At 36.9% G+C, this 21831-nt stretch overlaps 1 protein-coding gene across 2 annotated transcripts in view; it reads right to left on the bottom strand.

The window, feature by feature from the left end:
• The window catches only part of frmd4a (FERM domain containing 4A), a 105753-nt gene that overhangs the window by 10678 nt on the left and 73244 nt on the right, over positions 1-21831 (bottom strand). For both annotated transcript variants that reach the window (XM_055155663.1, XM_055155664.1), the window contains exons 5-16: positions 19067-19151; positions 17897-17953; positions 17618-17640; positions 15287-15370; positions 14304-14369; positions 14169-14226; positions 13573-13659; positions 7317-7393; positions 5076-5217; positions 4436-4577; positions 2875-3008; positions 2382-2504 (exon numbers count right to left, since the gene is read on the bottom strand). In XM_055155663.1, coding sequence (XP_055011638.1) covers positions 2382-2504; positions 2875-3008; positions 4436-4577; positions 5076-5217; positions 7317-7393; positions 13573-13659; positions 14169-14226; positions 14304-14369; positions 15287-15370; positions 17618-17640; positions 17897-17953; positions 19067-19151 — 1078 coding nt within the window. The remainder of the gene's footprint in view (positions 1-2381; positions 2505-2874; positions 3009-4435; positions 4578-5075; positions 5218-7316; positions 7394-13572; positions 13660-14168; positions 14227-14303; positions 14370-15286; positions 15371-17617; positions 17641-17896; positions 17954-19066; positions 19152-21831) is intronic.

Raw genomic sequence — 21831 nt, 5'->3', positions numbered from 1 at the left:
TGTTGTCTTTCTACAGCACGACCAAACTGTGATTTGACTTCAGTAAATATGTCATTCTTACGTAAGGTGCAGGTGTGGTTTTCTGGTGGATGGTCTTCCACCTTCTTGTCACCATGGAGCAGTTATTGCTTTGTCTCTAATGTTCCACAGTGTGGCATTAAACTTATTTTCTGCTTGGAGACAAGCAGGTAATACCACTAGGCCAGGTTACAGGTCAGATTCAGAGACAAGCCCGTTCACAGTAAATATGCATGTTCTTAAAGACATTCTTTAGACAAAGCCATAACTTTACCATAGAAACAAGCAGGTGGTGGACCCACCACCAGAAAAGTTGCATAGTGCCCCTTTAACAATCTTAAAGAAAATTGGTGAAGTCATCACTTTTTGTATTAATGTTTCACTAAAGCTTATACTTGAAGAGCATTTTTAGAGAACACTCATTATGATCACAATAGACATTGCTGTGTTACATTCTTAACAGTCACTACTGTGAGGTTCAGTATTTAAAATCCACAAACAAATCAGCTAGTTTGACAGACGCACTGTAACTTTCCCATGTCCTCACACACATACGCACACACGCACGCACGCACGCACGCACGCACACACACACACACACACACACACACACACACACACACACACACACACACACACACACACACACACACACACACAGGCACACACACACACAGGCACACACACACACTGCGCTGCCAGAGTAAACACACTGCGGAAGTCATTCATCTGCCTGCAGGACACTTCTCTCTATCAAGACACATTATGGGATCTACAAACTTCTACAGCAGAGAAAGTTTTACACTTCTTTTTATGTGGATAGGACCAGGAAATACAGACATATTGTATTAATCATCAACCAGATAAAAACAACTGATTTTAAACTATAGGTTCTTTAGAATGAACACATCCACAGTAATTCTGGACCTACTTGTTTTGACATGTTATTTCTAAGCCTGGAATGTGCTGCAGTATGGCATTAATATAGATACCTAGCATATATCCAATTATGAGAGCTTTTATTGCTCAAAAATACTTTAAAAACAGTACTGTAAATGGGGATATTTCGCCACAGATCTGACCTGTTACTTGACCTCGTAGCATAACCAGCTTGGTGTCCATGGTAATAGATATATATGGTATAATGCCATATTGTGGAACATTCTAGGCAATGCAATAACATCTGGAGGCAAGAGAAGCAGTTGGCAGACCCTCGACCACAAAAGTTATATAGTGCACCTTTAAAGATACACTTTGGTTATTTAAGCACCCCAAATTGCACGCATTAAAATGCAAAATTAGACAGATATATTGTATAAACAACTCTTGAGGTCAAAATAAGTCAGCTGTCTCCATCTAAATAGAAAGCATGTAAGTGTTGAATAATCAGGAAGTGCACATTAGCATGCTAGTAGTTGTTTTAAAGTTTCAGCTTTACGGCAGGGAAAAAAACACATCTCTAAGAGTTGCAACCCACTTGAAATGAGTTTTTAAGACAGTAAAAATCAGGTACAGTGCTTTCAATTCTTTTTCTACCAGGCAAAACTAAGATGCATTCACTTGTGTTGGTACATTTCAGTACTTGTCAGCTCTCTGGAATCTCTCCCACTAAACATTTCTTTGGCATTGGTTTCCTGTGTTTTACTGTGTGGTGGTCTTTAGGAGCTGCAGACTTAGAGGTGTATGACTTTCTGCTTACACTGCACTTTTTTGGGGTTAAATTGTCTTCTGGATTGTGTTCAGTCAGAGCTAAACCTCAGCCTCACACATGTGCACAGCCACTATCACCACTTCCTGCTGGCACTGTGCACAGATCTATATTTAGGTGCATTTCAAAATACAGTCTAGTCTGATGGTACGATAGAGCAGGAAAACAAAGGTACATGTTTGGTTGTTTTGTCTTAAGGTTAAATGTGCACTATGGAACTTTTCTGGTGGACAGTTTGCCACTTGCTTCTCTCCATGGTTTTTGTCTGGAATGTTTCACATTGGTATTGAACTTCTACACCTCCATCAAGACAAGCCAATTTGCAGGTCAGATCTGTGGAAAGGTGGTCATGCTGACAGTAAGAATGCATGCACTAAAATGTCTGTGATTAAATAAATACAAGGTAGGTTTAATGCCATATTATTGAGAGCCAGAACAATCACCTCTTCACACAAAGTATCAAGATAATATATGGCATTCTAAGTACTACCAGATCCAAATCAAGACCCTAACAGGACTATACCAGGTCTAAGCTAGGGCTAAACCTGGTCTAAAATTACCTGGATATTAAACACAATAAACTAGACATAGAGTTAAATATAAAGGTCCTATATGGAACAAAATTGACTCTTGTGAATACAGTAGTTTTTCTCACCTCTCCTTTGGGTAGAATCTTCTGCTCGTCCAGTTTGAAGGCAGTCCCGATCTTACGACGGATTGTGGGCGGCTCCTCTCCAGGATCCAGGGGGTACTCTTTAGGAAGCTTCCCTGTCAGCTCCTGCAGCAGTTCAGAAGAGCAGGGAAGTTAAATAAACCATATTTAAAAGGTAAACATGTTCAAATCAAATATTGCTCTTACTGATAACAATTGTAATGCTGATTTATTCTTAATTACAAAAACATTGCACATGATTTCCAAGTCATTTATATTAATGTAGTGTTTTGGTTCTCAAGACAATTATCCAATTAGAAAGCAGAATGATTGTGTGTACTATATATTTAATCTTGAGTTCACATTATTACTGTCGTTGTAACAACTAATATGAGTGGTAAACAGTGAAAGTATTCTTCCCAGTATTTGTGAATCTATAAATGAATCTATAAATCAAAATGGTTGTGACCCAGTGTTACATAATACTTCAGCTTACCGCCTCCCTGATGCAGATGCTCTTAAGCTCTTCTATCCTCTGCTTCAGCGTCTCCTCTAGCGCCTCCTGTCGGGCCCTCAAAGCTGCTAGCATGTCCTTCTTAGCTGTCTGCGAGCTGTCCGACTCCTGGGAGCCTGAGACACATACACAAGGATGAGTGAGTGACAGTAGTACAGCACAGACAGAACATATGCAGCTTTCTCAGGATGTTTATAGGGAAGTGCATGGCCTGTTCAGATAAGCAGTTGAAGTGTACATGTGAGGGCCAGATTTGTGAAGCCAGTTTAGGACAAAGTGAGTGACGCGCATTCAAAGACCCACGATGGAGACGGCTGTGTTTGTAATATGTGTGACAGGGAAAACGCACTCCCTCTTACATATTTTCCAGTCTGCATTGTTCTACATGTAACACAGTGTGACAGAAAATAGCTTTTATTGTAAGAAAGATAAAATCAAGACTGAAAGAAGACAAGGACAAAGCTAGCGAGTTCATTATCTCCCAAGGAACAAATTTATCTGTTAAGAGTTCTTTTGTTTCTATCAAAACCGTGTTGCCGCCATTATGTAAGCTTTCATGATTTGCAAAAATAAATACATAGATACATAAATAGTTACACGCATAAAGGTGATTTGACAGGAACTACAGTTTTAATCTAAAACACATTTGCTTGAGGCGCCATATTAGTCTAAGAAAATGTTTTACACAAACTGATTCATCTTAAGAAACATAATTTTTTGGTTTTCATCTTAATTGTCTTCACTGAGCCCATTTTCAGCCTTCCTTCACACAGCTGTCACATTCCTAAATGGCATGTACCCCCTGTAGTTCACACAGAAATCCCAGACGTATTGTTATTGTTGAGATAAGACTTGTTTAAATGCCAGTGAGTAATCCACACACCTTTGCCCTTTTCATTCCTCCCCTCGCTAAATTTAGAGTCTGGGTTCTGGTCTGGTCTGGGGAGGGACTGGTCATGTACAAGTATGTGTGTGGGAACATTATATAATTATTAATCAATGACTATCAATGTCTATAATGCAAACACAAATATTAAAATAAAATAGCATAATTTTAAAACAATTTTACATGGTTTCAATTTGTATTAAGCTACTTCAGGCTTTTTATAATCTATATGTCTTTATAAATTTGGCTAACTGGAATGGACAATGGAGCAGCGGACAAATACGATGACGAATACGATTCTGATCATAGTCGGCCCACAAAGTCTCATAATGTTTAAATTTTTATTTACACAAAGTTGTTCTGTATAACAGAATAATAACAGCTACATAAGACATTTTAATCAGTTCTGTCCTATTTTATTTTTTATAAAGCTATTAACAGAATCGGTATTGGAACCGAAAAAGTTCCAAAACGGTTTTGTGTATCTCTGATTGAACCACCGACCAAAAGATATCTACTTCATTTCTTATTGCCATTGAGTCCCAAGACATCTCCATGTACCAAATCCCTATGTGGCTGGTTTGTTACAGGCCACAGAATATTAATAAATGTGTGAATGTATTGAAGTAGTGTACTTGTGTATCTGAAAGGACTGACCTGAGGAGAGCAGGCTCCCACTGCTGCCGCTGATGATCTTGCCCTTACTGCCCATGTTGGCCAGTTTGGACGTCTTCAGTGTTCCGGTTTCTGTGAGGTCTATGGCGATTTCACTCAAACTGCGTGCTGCGTGGATTTTAGACTGTGAAAATATAAACACAAATCAAGTTATAGTGGGATTATCTTGTAATTTATATGTCATTGTTTGGTGTAGAAACTGGGACAAATAGGTGTAAAATAATCTTCATGCCAAAAAACAAAGCATGTTAGAAGTAAAAGGTGCTCTATCTAACTTTTCTACAAGGGTCCATTAGCTGATTTGTCTCCATGAAGATGTTATTGTTTGTTCCACTGTCCTATCTCCATGGAGACAAGCAGATGATGCCACCAGACCAAGTTACAGGTCAGATCTGTGGAGAGGAGACCCAGCTCACAGTAAGAATGCCTGTTTTTAAGGTATTTTGAGAGGTAATAGCATCCATAATGAGATAAAGGCAATATAGAAATGCTTATTGCAATACTGTGGAATAGTTCAGACAATAGCATTCTCATGGAGACAAGCAGGTGGCACATACTACACCAGAAAAGTGACATAGTGCCCCTTTAACAGGACACACGAGTGAGGTTTTCCCACACTAACCTTGCTCTGCTTGCGGTCCAAATAGAACTGGTGCTGGCTGATGGCCATGGCCCAGATAGACTTGATGAGGGCGGGGCAGGCGTACCAGGTGTGCACCGCGATGCCACTGTGGCCGAACGTTCTGCGGGTCACCGACGCACGACTGAGGAACCACATTAGTAAAATTAGGCATTTACTACAGATACGTCAATGTATAGGATATCATTTGCAGGTAAATACTGCATGAAAAGTACATTTTCAAACTTTGTGCTAACTAATGGGCTTAATACACATAATTAGATTTATAATGAAATGAATAATGATTTTCAATTAAACTAAATGGCAAAGTTAAAAGACATTTAGCTGAGGCTAATCTCCGCCATGCTTTTATTTTTTTCTATTTAAAGTTTTCAAAAAGTGTATGAAAATCATTAACGTGAAATGTACTTCAGGAAGTATGTCCAGTTGTTTTAATTTAACTTGTTGCCAATATTTCATATCTTGGATATTTAAGAATTTGCACCAATTTACGCAACTTCCTGCCATTTTAGAAATGTGCCAAAACCTCCATCACCACCGCAGCAGTAGAATCATCACCAACTCTCCTGATCTCCTGACATCACAATTTAAGCCATAAGAAGAGACCAATGCCAACATCATAAGACCCACATGATTTCAAAACATGACCACTTTTGCCACTAGCACTGTTGAGCTCTCCCCATCACCACTTTGTAAATGAAACAACTGCTGCGGCTCAGGCTGATAGCACACTTTACACTCGCCACACACGAAGTTCCCATTGTTTACATCTGTCGCTGTGGCAACCTTCCCACTAACAGGATGACAGCTTCCTTTGGAGAAAACACTGCTGCTCTATGCTTTGTCCCTGTCACTCTTTCTTCCTACAGAAAACACTGACGTATGGCTAAAGCTAAAACAACATGAGACAAGTCAGTGATCCATAGATCCTTAGGGGCAGTTAACATGTGTTATTCCTGGAGGTAGCTTATTTTAGGCTTCACTGGGACATGCTAATAATATGTCCCATTGGAAAGGCACAATTTATCTATCTAGTCTGTTTATCTGTTTGACAAGCAACAATTTCTGTAAAACTGTGAGGTGGCTGCTTGTGAATCCAGACATGAGTCATAAGTAGGGTTGTCAAAAGTATCAAAAATCTGATACTAATTGATACTAAAACTAGTACTGAAACTAGACATTCATTTGAGCAGGAATCAATGCTAAAAAAGTCACATTCACAGGATAGACATAAACCTTTCTTGAATAGCATTAGAATGATTTTGAGCTGTATCAAAATAAGTATAAGACCACATACTAGTATACACCCATGGACCACTGAGGAACCTACTTGGGTGACAGAGAGATTACGCAGATGCATGGTAATGTAACAGAAAGTATGATTTAATGCAGAAAACCAAATTCTATTGTTTAAAGAGAGGGTGTTTTTTTATTCTTTTTTTCTTTTTTATTTCATTGTGGTATCGGACTCAGTATCAAGTATCAAATCTATTCCTTCCTACTTCAAAATTGAGTTTGAAATTTTAATATTGCTCAGCATTCTAAAACTGGTCAAATTTTGTTTTATTTATTTGAGTTTTCTTGATACATATTCAAATAAGTATCAAGTTTTAATACTAATTTTAGCCTCAATTAGCATCAGGGTATCAACTTTTTAACAACTCTAATTGCAACACAAACTGGCCGTGTGGGAAAGATTCTCGACGGTGATTTCTAAGCTTTCTAACCCTGTACCACCACAGAACTTCAGTTTCCACAGCAGGACATAAACAACATTTAAAGTAGTACAGTCACCATATTGAAATTTCAAACTGGATTTAAGGAATAGATTCAATATTCAACATCACTTCCGATACCACAATGATAATCTTAAATGCACTTATTTAGACAATAGAATGTGATTTTCTACATAAAATTATAGCACTTTCTTTTTTTTTTTTATTACAAAAACAAATTGAAATCCCTGTGTAATCACCCAGGTAGGTTCCATTATTCTGATAAAGCTCAAGATCATTCTGTTCAGAAAAAGTTAGTTTTTGTCCTGTGAATGTGACATTTTTAGTATTGATACCTGCTCAAATTAGTATCTAGTTTTGAGACTAGTTTTATACTTTTGACAACTCTAATCTAAAGTAAAGCTGGACTAAACCAAGACTAAAACTGGTCTCAAATAAAAACCCACCACACACACACGATTATAATTGTGATGAAGTGTGAACGTACCTCCTGGGGTCATGAACTTCCACAGAAAACTTCTTTTCTCTGAAGTAGAGGTTCTCCAACTGCCGCCATTGAAACACCTGAGAGACACACAAATTCTTAAATCTGCAGAACTCTCCAATCAAATGCACTCAGCCGCTGCTCCCATCCACGATTTGCTTTAAACGGTTTCAGATGAGTGAGCAAAAAAGATAGAATTTCCGTTTTTTTAAACTGTCCTTTTCACGAATCATCAACTTAACAAATCCCAAAAGCAAGCTAAGTTTTTCCCGGCGATTTAGCTAGTGAAATTCCACCCGGGCTTAAAGGAAAAGTAGTGAGCTAGCGTTGGGTGTTGACCATCTGTGTCCATGTGTGTAAAAGTTAGGTTTCCTGTCGTAGCTTTGTTAGGCACTGAGAGAAAGGAGAATGTAGAGAGGAGAGGAGAGAGGAGAGTAGGGGGGGGTCAGCCCGGTGCCTCCCCTACCCGGTGACCCCTCCTCTTTCCTGGGGGGACATGCTTCCTGCTCGGGCCGCTGTGGTCTGGAGGTGTGGGTGTAGGAAGGGTCAAGAAGAAGAAAGTTTTTGTTTTTATGGGGTGGGCTATTTGAAGTACGCTTGAGTTGAGTTTAGAATGGTGTAAGATTGTGATAGTATGAAATTGCAAATGGGAAATATATAGTCTATGGTAGTTATACGTTGTAAAAAGTAAAGGCAACAATGTCTTTCACATATTGTAATAAAACATGTGTTCAATTTAATTTCTCTAGCTGTAATGCTGTGATTGTAATTGTATAGCCTACTTTGGAAGAACACTGGATAGCCTAAAATAATGTATATGTATGGAAAAAGTGCTTACATTTTTATTTTTATTAAATTCTTGAGAGCAAAAAATGTTGCGTTGAAGGGAAAACTAGCAAAAAGGCTAAATAGCTTAGAACAGAACATCAAAAATGTCGTTTATCATGGAAATCCACCATGTTTGTTGCAGTAGTGGAAAACTCTTTGACGTACATTAGGCAAAACCAAGCTCAACGTAAACAAAAGCTTAGCGGAACAACCCCATACACTACTGTTCCACGAGTGGTAAATATAAACAAAAACCATATGAATAAACAAGAAGGCTAGTAATCCTTTTTAGCATACTGAAATCTACATTGGCTAAACATCTATTTGAAAATTCTATGAGGTGTGATCCCAATCAAAAACTCATTTGTCAACATGATGCTAACAGCTAGATGCTTTTCCTTCTCAAATAAACAAATATTATATAGCTTACACTGGAACATGTATGTATTTTCTTATCCTAATTATGCATATGTATGGAAATGTGCTTCAAATTTTATAGAGAATGCTTGAATTCTTATAGCAAAGTATATTGTTTTGAAGGTAAAAATAGCAGCCAGGCTATTGCCAAAAAGATGCTAACAGTCTAGTAAATGTACACTCAGTCTAGTAAATGTACACGGACATTAAAACAACAGAGAAAGACACCTCCCCACATTGCCTAGAATAAATGTTGTGAGTGAGTGAAGGTTTGGTGGTGATTCATAATATCTCTTTGAAGATATATTCTAGTCTGTGTGTGAATGGTTCAATTACAGACAAGAAATTCTATCAATGTGTCCTTCGGTGTTTAAGTGCCGCCAGCTCATATTACAGGAATGGCATGAGCAGTATTTTAGTATGTCAGTATTGTACCATGCCTAGCCTATGCATTCTAACTAAAAAAGGAGTAAGTGCTATTTCCAACACATCAGCTGGAGATGACTAAAAATACTGCTCCGACTACGTTTGTTTGTGTGACAGGCTAAGACAAATGAGAGGGCTGCTATCAAAGCTGCTAGCCGTGGCGTACGTATTCTCAATGGGGTGTGAAATGCTAATGTAGCGTGGTGCTAAAAATATCAAGCGGGCTAGATAAGGAGTAGGAGATTGTAAAGCTGATTCTGCTTAACTACATTCAGGCACGGGACCACTGAAGCTGTCCACCTGTACAGACAGTTCAAATCATAATCTATGACCTACAAATGAAGCTTGAGTTTAAATTGAAACCGGACATAGACAAGGAACTACTGCTGAAAACTGACATTTTCATACATTTTCTTATTTTCAATAGTACAGTCCATCATGCCCTAAATTATGCCATATCACAAAGGTGAATCTTGATTGAGATTCAAGTACAAAAGTCAAAATTAAGCAAATTCAGAAATATCTCCTTTGTTTGAAAATGTATACAGTCTGCAACTCTCTTTCACTGTTAAATGTGCTGTCTTGTAAAACATATTTTCTTAGGATCCTAATTATTCAGTTTATAAGCACAATTTTCTGATGTCTACTAAAAACAACTAGCATGCTAACAGGACTTTACTTCCTAGTTGGCAGAGGATAAAACACTATAATTAGACCAAATATTTTGACCCATAAGAGCTGCTTTTTAAAATATATCTGTACTGGGGCAAAACTAATTTTATATTATTGCATTGAAAAAAGTGTACATAACCTTTCATTTTCAATCAGCAATTGGTATTTTTTTTTATTATTGTAATTAAAAAGTATATACACATAGGCAAAGGTATGTCCATTCATCTCTGCTAAAGACCCATCCTTCGTCTCATCTCAACCACAGCAGCAGTACCATCAACCTCCTCAGCCTCTCCATCTTCTCCTTACCACCGGCAGTGTGTTTTGTTTACTCTGCTAAACGACTGGACATACGGACCCAAAATACACCAACTTTAAATAGATTGCCGCAATAATTTCCCATAAGTCTTAGCACACATCTAAAAAGGTCACATGTGTCGCAGACAGAGGGTGGGAGGGCTCTGGGGACTGTGGTAAGAATAAAACACTATATCAGTGAAAGTGCTGGATTTGGGCATGGGGGAGCAGACAGCATTGTTTTGACTTTTGGGTGGAGGCCTGCACTACGCCAGCCCAGTCACGGAGCTGCGCCAGGGGGACTTCCTGTTGTTTGTGCTCCAACAATGATTAAGGTAGAGAAATATCAAACAATGACATTTGGAGGTCTACATGTAAGTTTTTGGGTTTGGTTTTATGAACGGAGATATTCTAACACATACATAATATTGCCTCAGCCATGTCCATTATTGTGATAACACTATGTCCAGAAAGTCGAGTGTGTAACTTTATGGCAATAACATGACACCTGCATGATTCCATGGAAAGTTAAAACGATATTTTGGAACATTCTCCATGAAGACAGAAAGGTAATATGCCATACTGTGGAATATTATAACCAAAGGAAGTTTGTGTAATCCCTCAGGAATCCCAAAGGAACAACATTTCCATGGAAACAAGCAGAAGAAGTCCTTCCTCCAGACCAAACAAGAGTCAGGTTTGTGGAGATGCAACCCCACTCACAGTAAAATGATATGTTTCAGTGCAGTAAACAACCAAAACTAAAATGCCTATCTCTTGTTTGGCTAAAATGTACATGTTGTGGCTTTAGAGCTAAGACAGTCTTAATTCAAATATTATAAAAATACATGATGTGAACAGATACATGTTTAATATTGAAAGACAGAAATGTAAGCACTGGAATGATCAAACCTGTAATGGTGAAGATGACTGTACACTCACCTGGTTCAAATTACTTGTGTAAGTTGAAACCAAGTGTTTATGTCTGCTCAGAAGACGACCTCATCAAATACAAAATATTACAAAATGCATGAATGAAACTGAAAATTTCCAAAGTATTATTTTGATGTGTAAAATCTCAAAGTCAATTTAGCGTCATGTCTACTTTAAGTTAGTCAGTCAACAACACAGTCCCAATAATGTGGCTCTGAAAGCCACTAACAAGCCATTAAAATCCTGTGTGGCTTCCCTGTAAAGCCCACGCCACAAATGAGCATGTGGTCTGGAGCAGAGGGGAGGTATTTGAACACTACGACTGAGTGAGGACTACATTTAAACAGCATGGAGCAGCCTTGGACTTTTAATACACTACTTAACCATGTGACACACCTAGCTACTATGGCCACCCAAAACTACTATGTGAATTAATAATAGTAATTTAGGGTTTTAAAATAAAGTTGTCATGGAAATAATGAAGTGAAAGTTGAGTTTCGTAAATATTAAATTTCTGTAAAAGCCACAATTAGCCAAAAAATAGAAACAAGTGTTGCTGTGAGTGGGCTTGCATCTCCACAAACCTGACTCTTATTTTGCCTAGAGGTGGGAGGTATAAAGCATATCTATCTCCATGTATGGTTTTAACACCTCCAGAAAGTTACATGCTTACCTTTAATGCTTTAGTAAAACAAAATAATCTAACCATCCCAGTTAATAAAAAAAATACCCCTTTAAAAACATATAACATGTAACTTATTGGTTAAAATCAGATGCCTTTTAATAATGAGGCAACCTATTTGGCCAAAGCAATAGCTGAAAATATAATAATTTCCAAATTTCAGGGAGTAAAATGAATCATCTCAACTGTACAATTCATTCAAAAAGTTACCCAAACAAATGTATTGTATCTTTGTTTACTTGAAACTTGCTATAAAACATTTTACAAGAAAGACAAATTTGTTAAATGTTCCAAGATGTCTAATCTTTAGCATTTTGTCTCCACCTTAATGACTAATACAGATGACATACAAATGATGACTCAAAGTGACCCTGAATCATTTTATAATCTTCAAACTGTCTTCCTTTTTCTTTGTGACTAACAGGACACCGGCTGATTACTGCAAGGTGAGCTGCTTCCTCTGGCCAAACTAAAACATCTAAGAAAACTGCAGGCCTTGTCTGAATGAAGTGAGAGAGGAACATGGGGATTAGAGCTAATAAAAGCCAGATCAATGACACATAGGTTGAGATATGCTTGGTTAGTCACTAGTGTTAGTGCAACTGATAAAATTTTGGTTTAAGATTCTGTCGTTTTATTTTAGATTAAGATTCTGTCATTTCCAAAGTTCTTACAATAAAAGTATGGATTGCCAATAACAAGGATGGAACTGACAAGTTTTGAGTAAGTGAGCAAACATCAATAAAACTTAATAATTACAGGTAAGGTAAGTGAGGAATACCTTTGGACTGCCGCAAACCATTTAAAATAAACCATTTCTGTTTTTTTCATGTTTTTGAGACTGTAAAATCAGGCACAGCATCTTTAAAATGTGTCCAATAAAGCCACAATTCCAACTACAAAAACTAGAGTGCCATCTGACCTTGTACTATAGATGTTCTGGATTACACTTATCCAGTCCCACTCTGAGCACTGTGCTTACAAACAGGAAGTCTACAGCCTGACAGGAAGTGAGCACCAGGAAGTTGAGTTTAAAGAACATTCTGCTCTTTTACTGGCACCAAGGTTATGGATGTGCAAGTGCCAAGGGATGCAGTCTATAAACACTCTTTAAGACAAGTCCAAATGCCACAGCGCACAACTTTACACACAGGCAGAGGTCATACATCAGGGGGTCACAGGTCAGTGGAAATGAACTTTAGGGAGCAAGGACTGAAAGTATGGGGTTTACATGCATGCCACCGCAACGCTACACATTCCAATACAGAGACACCTGCACATGGACTGGTCTGTTCAGTTTACATGGGAAACAAGGAAAGTCATCTTGCATTCTTGTTTTCCAAATATAGGATTTTTATGATGTTTAAAAATACTTCAATAATAATTAAAATACCTAAATAATAAGTATTTGATGTTTTCTAATTTGAAATAATGTAGTGAAGAAATTATGTCCTTGTAAAGCACCTTCAGTAGTATTTTAGTTTTAGTTTAGTTTTAGAGAATGCTGGATTATCTGTCATGCTGCTCTCTACTGGAAAAAATGAACACTGAAACATTTTGAGATGAGAAATTAGCAGCATGGGTATTCCTGGATTTTTTTTTTCTTGTATATTCATGGGTTTCAGCTTTCTATAAATATATTTCTATATATTTTGAGGACTTTATACATTTCAAAAGATATACTATGTTTTCGTCATCCTGAAACCCATGTATTGGCACAGTTGTGAGCACTTTTCAGTATTCAAAAGATATAAAGAAATAAGTTTGTTTTGAAATGTCAATTGCTATGGGAATACTGCTAATATTTCATCACCCTTTGATGGAAACTCATAGAAGCCTGTACTGGTTTCAACTGAAGATGCAGAGTGTAAATTCTGTGATCTTGGTTCCACTTTCTACCTCTAGTAAAGCTAGTAATTTTAAGAACAGGTAATTCATACAGCTAAAAAACAATAAAATAACAAACGTTTTGAATGAAACTCCAGACTGAGAGCAGATTCTTACCTTCCTGGGTTTAACTTTGTCCTGGTAGTCATACTGGAAGATGCCCTTATAGCTTAAGCCCAGCCACCATGGGATGCCTTGCTTGTCCTGATTCAACAACAACAAAACTGTCAACAATACATAATGTAACTATAAAAAATATTGTCACAAAGAATTACTGCAATTATTATGACTTTCAAGCATATATTAAGTTTTTTTCCCCCATTTAGTCATAGTGGGTGGAGATAGGGAGTAGACGAAAACAACGATTTTCTTCTGAATAGCAGGAAAATACTGTTCAGAGTTACTTGAACATGCATGAATCAATTGATTAAACAATGGCTAAGCTAATGATGAGGGACCAATGATAAGGTAAAAAAGCTTATATATTCTGCATAGTGTGTCTCTGATAAGTGTACTTTTAAGTGCACAATTACATTTTACATTTTACCATAATTTTAACTTTAACTAACTCATCATTTAAATGGATTTGTACAGTGTAGTCTTACCTAATCATACAAAACAAATCCCCCGATCATACAAAATAAATCCCCAAATCCATAGGACAGGAGGTAGAACTTTGAATATGTAATTGAAAAAGCAGAAATAAGCCACACCTTTACAGCATAGTAATGTACTCCATATGTGGGCAGGGACTCCACGATACTCATGTAACTGTGAGGAGCACACAGACATGTAAGTAATAGGACCAGATCCTTCCTATTATAATGTCACATCACACATGTACTTACTTTACTATGGCCTGCCCCCTGGACTGTCCATTCAGCTTCTTATAATGCTCGATGACTCGGTCCTCACTGTAGGGAGTTAAATACATGTGAAATAGGGACGTAACAATACTGGTGAAATATGAGCCATTTCAGACTAAAATAATATACCTTTCTGCCAAAACAAAACAACTCCCAGAGATATAAATCTCTGGGAAAGTTGTTTTGTTTTGGCGGAATAATAATAGCAATACATAAACCATAATCTGTTGTACTTTCTCATGGCAGCCAAATAACAGTTATTTCACACTAAGAATATAGTGTGAAATATGACAAGTAGGATCACACTACATGCTAGTCAGGGCATTTATAGAAACCTTACTGCAACTTCATTCTTGCCACTTATGGAAATCTTCTGTCAATTTCAATTGATGAAATACACCAGTGCCTTACAGTGAATAAATAATACTTGAACTTGTGTAAGCACTGTTGTAACAATAGGGAGGTAGCATGTTTAAAAAAAAAAAAAAAGAAGGAAAATACCCAACGTCATCGCTCCACAGATCTGATCTGTAACTTGGCCTGGAGGTACCTGCATGGCTCCATGGAGATATGTGTATAAGTGTATATAAGTGTATATAAGTGTAATACCATGTTATCCTTCTATACTGCACCAAAACAATGAAGAAACACATGCTAGTCCAAATGGAACGGAGTACATACAAATCCAAATATATTCCTAGCTGTTTCTTACCCTGTGCAGTTGAATGCCTCTCCTAACCTGCACCCAATATAAAATGGACTGCATGGTTATATGCAACAGCTATCTGAGTGCATATCAGATTCTCCAGATGTGTTATTGGGATCTTTGAGATTCGATTCACGACACCACAACTGTAGTTCCCAAATTCATGTGCATTTTGATACATGGGTTTAAATTGGACTAGGCCACTTATCTGTTTTTCCTGGCATGTATGTAAAGGTACTGAGTGATGAAGGCTCCTCACCAGTATGCTAGAGAGGGGTGCTCCTTGAGGGCCTGGGTGGGCAGGGCAGGGAGCTTTTTCAGGTCCGCCCGTGTTGCATCATTACTGGAAACAACAAACCACAAGTCATGCTCAGACTCATAAGTGCAAAAACAGACTGGACTTCTCTGCTGTAGGTGAATGAGCTGGAACAGGCAATGTGTGTCATGTATAAATAGACAGTTACTATTATTTAACAGAAACGCGGTGGGCTGAAAGGGAAAAATAAACATGCAAGAGGAGCAGAAAATAGGAACGTTTGTAGTTCTTTAAAACATGTGGAGACAGAAAAAATGTGGAATTGTTTTAAATCTTTTGATCTTCTATGTACAGTTTTCATTTATTTGTTTGAAATATGTTAAATGTTAGTTTTACATTGCTATCATGTGCAGCTCTTTGGAAATTTTTAAATAAAATGTGCTATACAGATAAACTTGGACTAGATGAATAAATGTGTAATGGCACTCTTCAGTTACAGTACAGTAAACCTTACTCAACTTTTTTTTTTTCTACAACCACAACTATTGCTATAAACATTAATACCACGAGCAACATTACTACTACTACTACTACTACTACTGTTTCCGTTACTACTCATAAAGGTGCTACTGGTACTTCTAAAATTGTCACAAACTAGCTAAAATGTATTGAAATATAAAAAAATTTATGAGGCAATTACAAAATAATGTTTGTAGGATCATACTTAAATGCAGTACTGTAGTTGTAGTAGTAAAATAGCTCTCTAGTTACTTAGAGCTCACAAACATGGACAAAATGATCTTAATCTTAATCCTTTAAATTCAGTTTTATTTATCTAGCCCCCTGCAAATAACTTTGCTAAAATTGCTAAAATGTCAAATATTTTATTGATATTTGCAGTTTATGGTGTTAATTTTATACCAAATTGTGACTGATTATATAGTAGTATATCACAATAAATTTTTTAACAAATGTAAAGAATGCTTGATCATTGTTGAATATCGTAAATGTTTTTTTTTTACACATCAAATAAACTGATCTAAAGTAAAAACAGTACACATTCCCTCAAATCAGTACATTACATTTTCCATAGTTGAAGACTTAAAGGTACATGCAGGACTGTGGAGGGTAAATCTATTGTGGAATATTGTAGTATTTTGGCGCAAAGGAAGTCGGAGGACGGGGGGAGGGTCAGAATGAGGAATGTCTCTTGGTAGTGTCACATTCCTGGTCGAAGCAGGATATTTGCTGGTCTCGCAGGCGGAAATGAGCTCAGAGGCTGTAGTATGTTATCAGGCCAGTGGACAATGGGAAGGGGGCATTAGGGGACAGGTTGTGTACTGGACTCTACTGGTATTCACTGAGACAAAATAGGAAGCTTTATCTTTGAATAACAATGGAGGTTGTGTGAAGACAACTAAGTGTAATATAAAAAATTGCATGTAAGTTTATATGTTGTTCATGAGGCTACAGTAATAATGATATTGTGTATTTCAGGTCTTACAGGTGGCAATAATTGTGCTCCGTTTCAGTTGTGTAACAAGTAAATGGGTAACTAACATAATGAAGCTCAACAGTGACTGCCTGGTCTGATTCCAGAAGTAAATTTTCCACTCATTTTTTTTAGAAAATTACAAATATTGATTTCAAAGACATCGCCCAGGCTAACCAGCTATGTGCTTACTAATATCCATAATGCGGTTGTTTTAAGATAATTTAAAATGCAAGATTGTACAAAATGCTGTAATAACACTGCGGTTTATAAAGTTTGAGAAACAGATTTTAAATAAAATTCAAAGTCTTGTGCTCATTAGTTACCACATAGGTGATTAGCCCTGAGCAAGATTTCAAACTTTAAATTTTTTTCCCCGGAAAGTCTATAAAAAATAATGCCATGGGGTGGGTCGTAACTGTTGAGCTCCTTTGAAGCAAATTAAATGAAAATCAATTTCATTACAGAGCTACAGACTAGAACAATTAATTGACTGATGTTTTAAGAACATTAAATTATATTATACCTGCAATATCCATAATGACTTTAAACACCTAAACAACAACCTGTGAGAAGTGTATTTCTGTTAAAAAGCTCCAATAAGAAAATGTGATAACAGCAACACATTTGGAAGCAAGATCTTAGTGTGACTTCACCTTATGTGTATGCAAGTATGCTGGCAATTACATGATTTTACTGATATTTTCCTCTTTAATATGTTGTTTTTTTAAACAAAGCTCTATCAGCAATTAACAAACAACACCTTTACTTTACTCTAGTTTTGAATCATGATCCTCTTTTTTGTATAGATAAAATAAAATGCTATGGGAAATAAGGCTTACCTAGTGAAATCTCCTTTGGCCTCCTGAAACACAGCAAGGAAAAACACATTTATATGATCAGATATATAGTCTGGGAGTCAAGGTCTCTCTAGGCTGTTAACGTTAATGCACAGAAAGCTCTAAGGATTAACTATGTGGAATGCAATCTCCAAACCACTCAAAAATACTGAAAGAAAACCTTGGGAATACATGAGGCTGATAATGACATTTTAAACTAATATATATTCTGACCAAAACAACTGTATGATTTATGCTCACAGATATCATATGTGCCCTTACTTGTAGAATATAAGAAGCCAGTTCAAAGACGACTTCACTTTCTACTTCAATGAGTTCCTATAAGAAAGAAATAAAGAATGTTAGAGATAAACATTAGACAAACATAAAAATCAGATTGCAATAGAAATTTCAAAAACATTAGGCAATTTCTTAATATATATTTTTTATTTGAGTGTTTTTTACTTGTTGAGACTTTATTATTCTATTGTAACTGAACTGTTTTTCATTTTTTCTCCTGACAGCAAAATAATAAAAAAACAAAAAAACAAACATTGAGATAAAATTGAGATAACTTTTTATAACTTACACATGGTAAGAAAACAAAACTGAAAACAGTCAAAATGTTAAAATACTCTTGAATTAATGAATCACTCTTAATAATTTTTAACTCATACCATACTTGTTTATAGAAAGTTCCTACCTTTGCATGAACCTAAAGACAATACTTTCAAATGAAAGTTGTTATGGCTGTAATGTTTTTCTATAGGCCCTATAAGTGAGATCGCTTGTTCTGGAGGGGTGAAAAGGGTGAGGGGGGTGAGGGGTGTGTGTGAGTGTGTGTGGGTAGGTGGGCAGAGGAGTAGGTCAGGTATGTGAGGAATGTGGTCCATAGAATCATAATTGACCTGGAGATCAGACATAGGATCAAAGTCTGCTCAGAGAAAACCCCACTCAGCCCTGTACCACCCACTGTGAACACACTGTCTGCTACGCTCTACCAACACAGGTACAGGAGACTGGTTTACGTGTGTGTGTGTGTGTGTGTGTGTGTTATAAATGAGAAGATACTGTATGACTGACTGTCTTTGTTTTAAAACAGGTTGTGCTTTATTATTGTATACCAGACATAGCACAATATTAAATACATGTAATAGTATTAAAATGTAATATTACTCATATCTCTCTGTATTGTACGTACTATAATATGTTAATATGTTTCTAAGGAAATGTTTTTTTTTTCTTAAACAATGAAAAGAAGAATAAAATGGCCCTTTTATATGGGAATACAAAGTATGCACCATTTGTTTATGTTCTGCATACCCAAGTTTAATGCGCCACCTACTGACAGTAACAGTGACTACAACTTCACTATCAACTATCATTGTTAACCAGTTGCAAGGTTTATTTCATTGTTTTGACAAAATATGAATACTAATCCTAAGTGACTACCTTATAAATGATGTTCTTGGCGTTGAGGAAAAACAGCTCGATGGTTGCATTGTCCTTCAGGTAGGAGATACTCTCTATATAGAACCTGAGAGACAGACAGACAGAGAAGGACTTTAGTGGGATTCATTCACAAAAAGCATATGTAAATGTAACTGCTGTATATATATATATATGTATATATATTATATATATATATATATATATATATATATATATATATATATATATATATATATATATATATATATATATATATATATATATATATATAATATCATTTTAACTTCAAATCTTTATGTGTTATGTGTGTAATATGTGTTATCTGACACATATTTTACATATGTTTTACATATCAAAAGCCTGTAGAGGTGTGAACAATCAGAAAGAAATCAGATTACTCACATAGAACATATCTGGACAACTGAGAGATTACACAGATATAAATCAGCACAGTAATATAAAGGTAGTACTACGATTTAATGTGGAAAGTTTCAATCTATGGTCTAAATAAAGACTGTTTTTGTTTTTTTGGTATCGGAATCCCTATTGAGTATTGAGTCTATTTCTTAGTAATGAAACTGATCTTGAAATTATCATGACAACACTACTGAGATTTTTTGTGCATGTAAACACAGCCAGTAACAGTGTGCAGTCCCCAAGGTGTCCAGAAGGGGGCAGAGCGGTACAGTCCACAGTGCATCAACCTCACATTGACACACAGGACAGTAGATCTGCTCACACTGCACTTCACACAATGTCTGCTGCCCCTGCTGCATTATCAGCACATATACACACTAGTACTAGACAGAGAGGAGAGACAGAGAGAGAAGGGGGGCAAAAAAGAAAAGAAAGAAAAAAAATAGGAGAAGAGGGGAATTAGAGAGAGAGAGAGAGAGAGAGAGAGGAGGGGGTGAGAGATGAGGGTGAGAGAGATAAGAATTAAAAAGAGGAGAGAGAAAAAGATACAAAGGACAAATACAAACTAGGGGAAAAGGGGGATAGGGAAAGGAAGGGAAAAGATAGAGGAGAGAAAAGAGAGAGGGAAATAAGGAAAGGGGGGGGGGGAGAGGAAGGACATAACAAGAAATGAGAGAGTGAGAGAAATGAGTGACAGGAAATGAAAAAGAGGAGAGAAAAAGATAGAAGAGGTAGGCGATAGAAGAAAGAGAGAGAAAACATGGAGAAGGGGTAAGAGAGGAGACAGAGTAAAAGGAGGGAGAGGAGAGATAAGAGAAGAGACAGAGAGAAAGAGAGAGATATAATGAGATAGAGAGAAAAGAGGGAAAAGAAATAGGGGAAGAGGGGAAAGAGAGAAAGGGGTGAGAGAAGGAAAGGATACATAGAAAGAAAGAGAGAAGAGGTGAAAAGAAAAATAGAGAGAAAGAGAGGGGGAAAGAGAGTTACAAAACAAGAGGAGAGGGAATAGAGGATGAGGAGGAGAGAGAGGAGGCAGCCCAGTAACCCACTTCTGGCACAGCTAACATAATAAGAGTCTAAATTTAGCCGTGTGAATACACAGAGAGCTAAAGGGAAGCTCCTCATTGTAGTGTGTCCTCTGGTGAATGGAAGCCTGCATCAGAAACTTCACACACTGGAGCCTATGGAGTACTACAGCACTGTAGACTGTACCATTTTTCATTGGTTTAAGTTTCCTGTTCATAAGTGATATCTTGAGGACTTTTGCCCATTAAAAAGATACAACATTTTGTTTTGAATTGCTATTTGCTATGGCAACGGTGCTAGATTTTCATCACTCATCACCCATTCTGTCTAAGCATTTGCTGTGTAAGAAAAACATGAATATAATTTGTACATATTAGTAAGTTTAATCAGGTTCTAGGTTTTGTGGAAAAACATATAACTGGCCACACATTTATCAGTATTCTGCAAAATATTTTTTTTTTCTTTTAACCAAGTTGTATTTAGAGTGATTCATGCATGTTTGAGTAATCTTTATACTCCTCTTTTCAAGTCATTGCCCAGATCAACCCGTTTTCACCGCCAGTAGTACACACTCGCTGCGGTATACTTACTTTGTTCTCCAATTTTATTTTGTTAATGAGTGGGATTTGGCAGAGTTGTGTAATTTTAACACAAATAAAAAAAATCCTACTAGTTAATAGATTTCCAGCTACCATAGGAGGGGTGAGAACTGTGTGACTCTTTGTTGTGATGATGTTTACAGCAACATCAGCTCCCACTAGCACTACAGTTTCTAACCCTGAAGTCAGCAAACTTGTTTCTTTTAATTAAGCTGTTTTAGATGAATACTACAATATTAAAATGCCCAAATTATAACATATAATCAATCCATGGGTGTCATAGATTATAACTCTATAGTGGACACAAGCATAGGTCTTTTTTAATATATTACATTAAGTTCAATTAGACTTGTTATATCTGAGCACCAAATGAATCCTTATATTAAAAAAAAAAAAAAAAAATCACTAACCACCCCTCTCTTATTAATCATGTATTCCCACATTAACCCCTTCAGAGCTGAATACTCGCCCTGCCTTGGCCCCACTGAGCACGTGCGCATGATGCGTATTGGCGGCTGTATGATTGTGTGCTGGTATTGAGTGGGTGCGATCGTAAGGGGATCAATACAGAGGGTTTAAATCGTGTTAGGCATCGAGCTGCAGACAGGGGAGAGGTGTTGTCAATACACGCTCTGAGCTTTTCATTACACAGAAAAGGAGAACCTCATGGCCAGTGCTCCAATAGCAGTTTAAACCTGTACACATGACAAAGGTAAGTAGAAC

Source organism: Boleophthalmus pectinirostris, unplaced genomic scaffold, assembly GCF_026225935.1.
Source record: "Boleophthalmus pectinirostris isolate CB_2022bp ecotype Guang Dong unplaced genomic scaffold, ASM2622593v1 HiC_scaffold_2, whole genome shotgun sequence".
In the NCBI taxonomy this organism is placed as follows: domain Eukaryota; kingdom Metazoa; phylum Chordata; class Actinopteri; order Gobiiformes; family Gobiidae; genus Boleophthalmus; species Boleophthalmus pectinirostris.
Note: the sequence above shows the minus strand (reverse complement) of the source record. Positions and strands in the feature narration are given on the sequence as shown.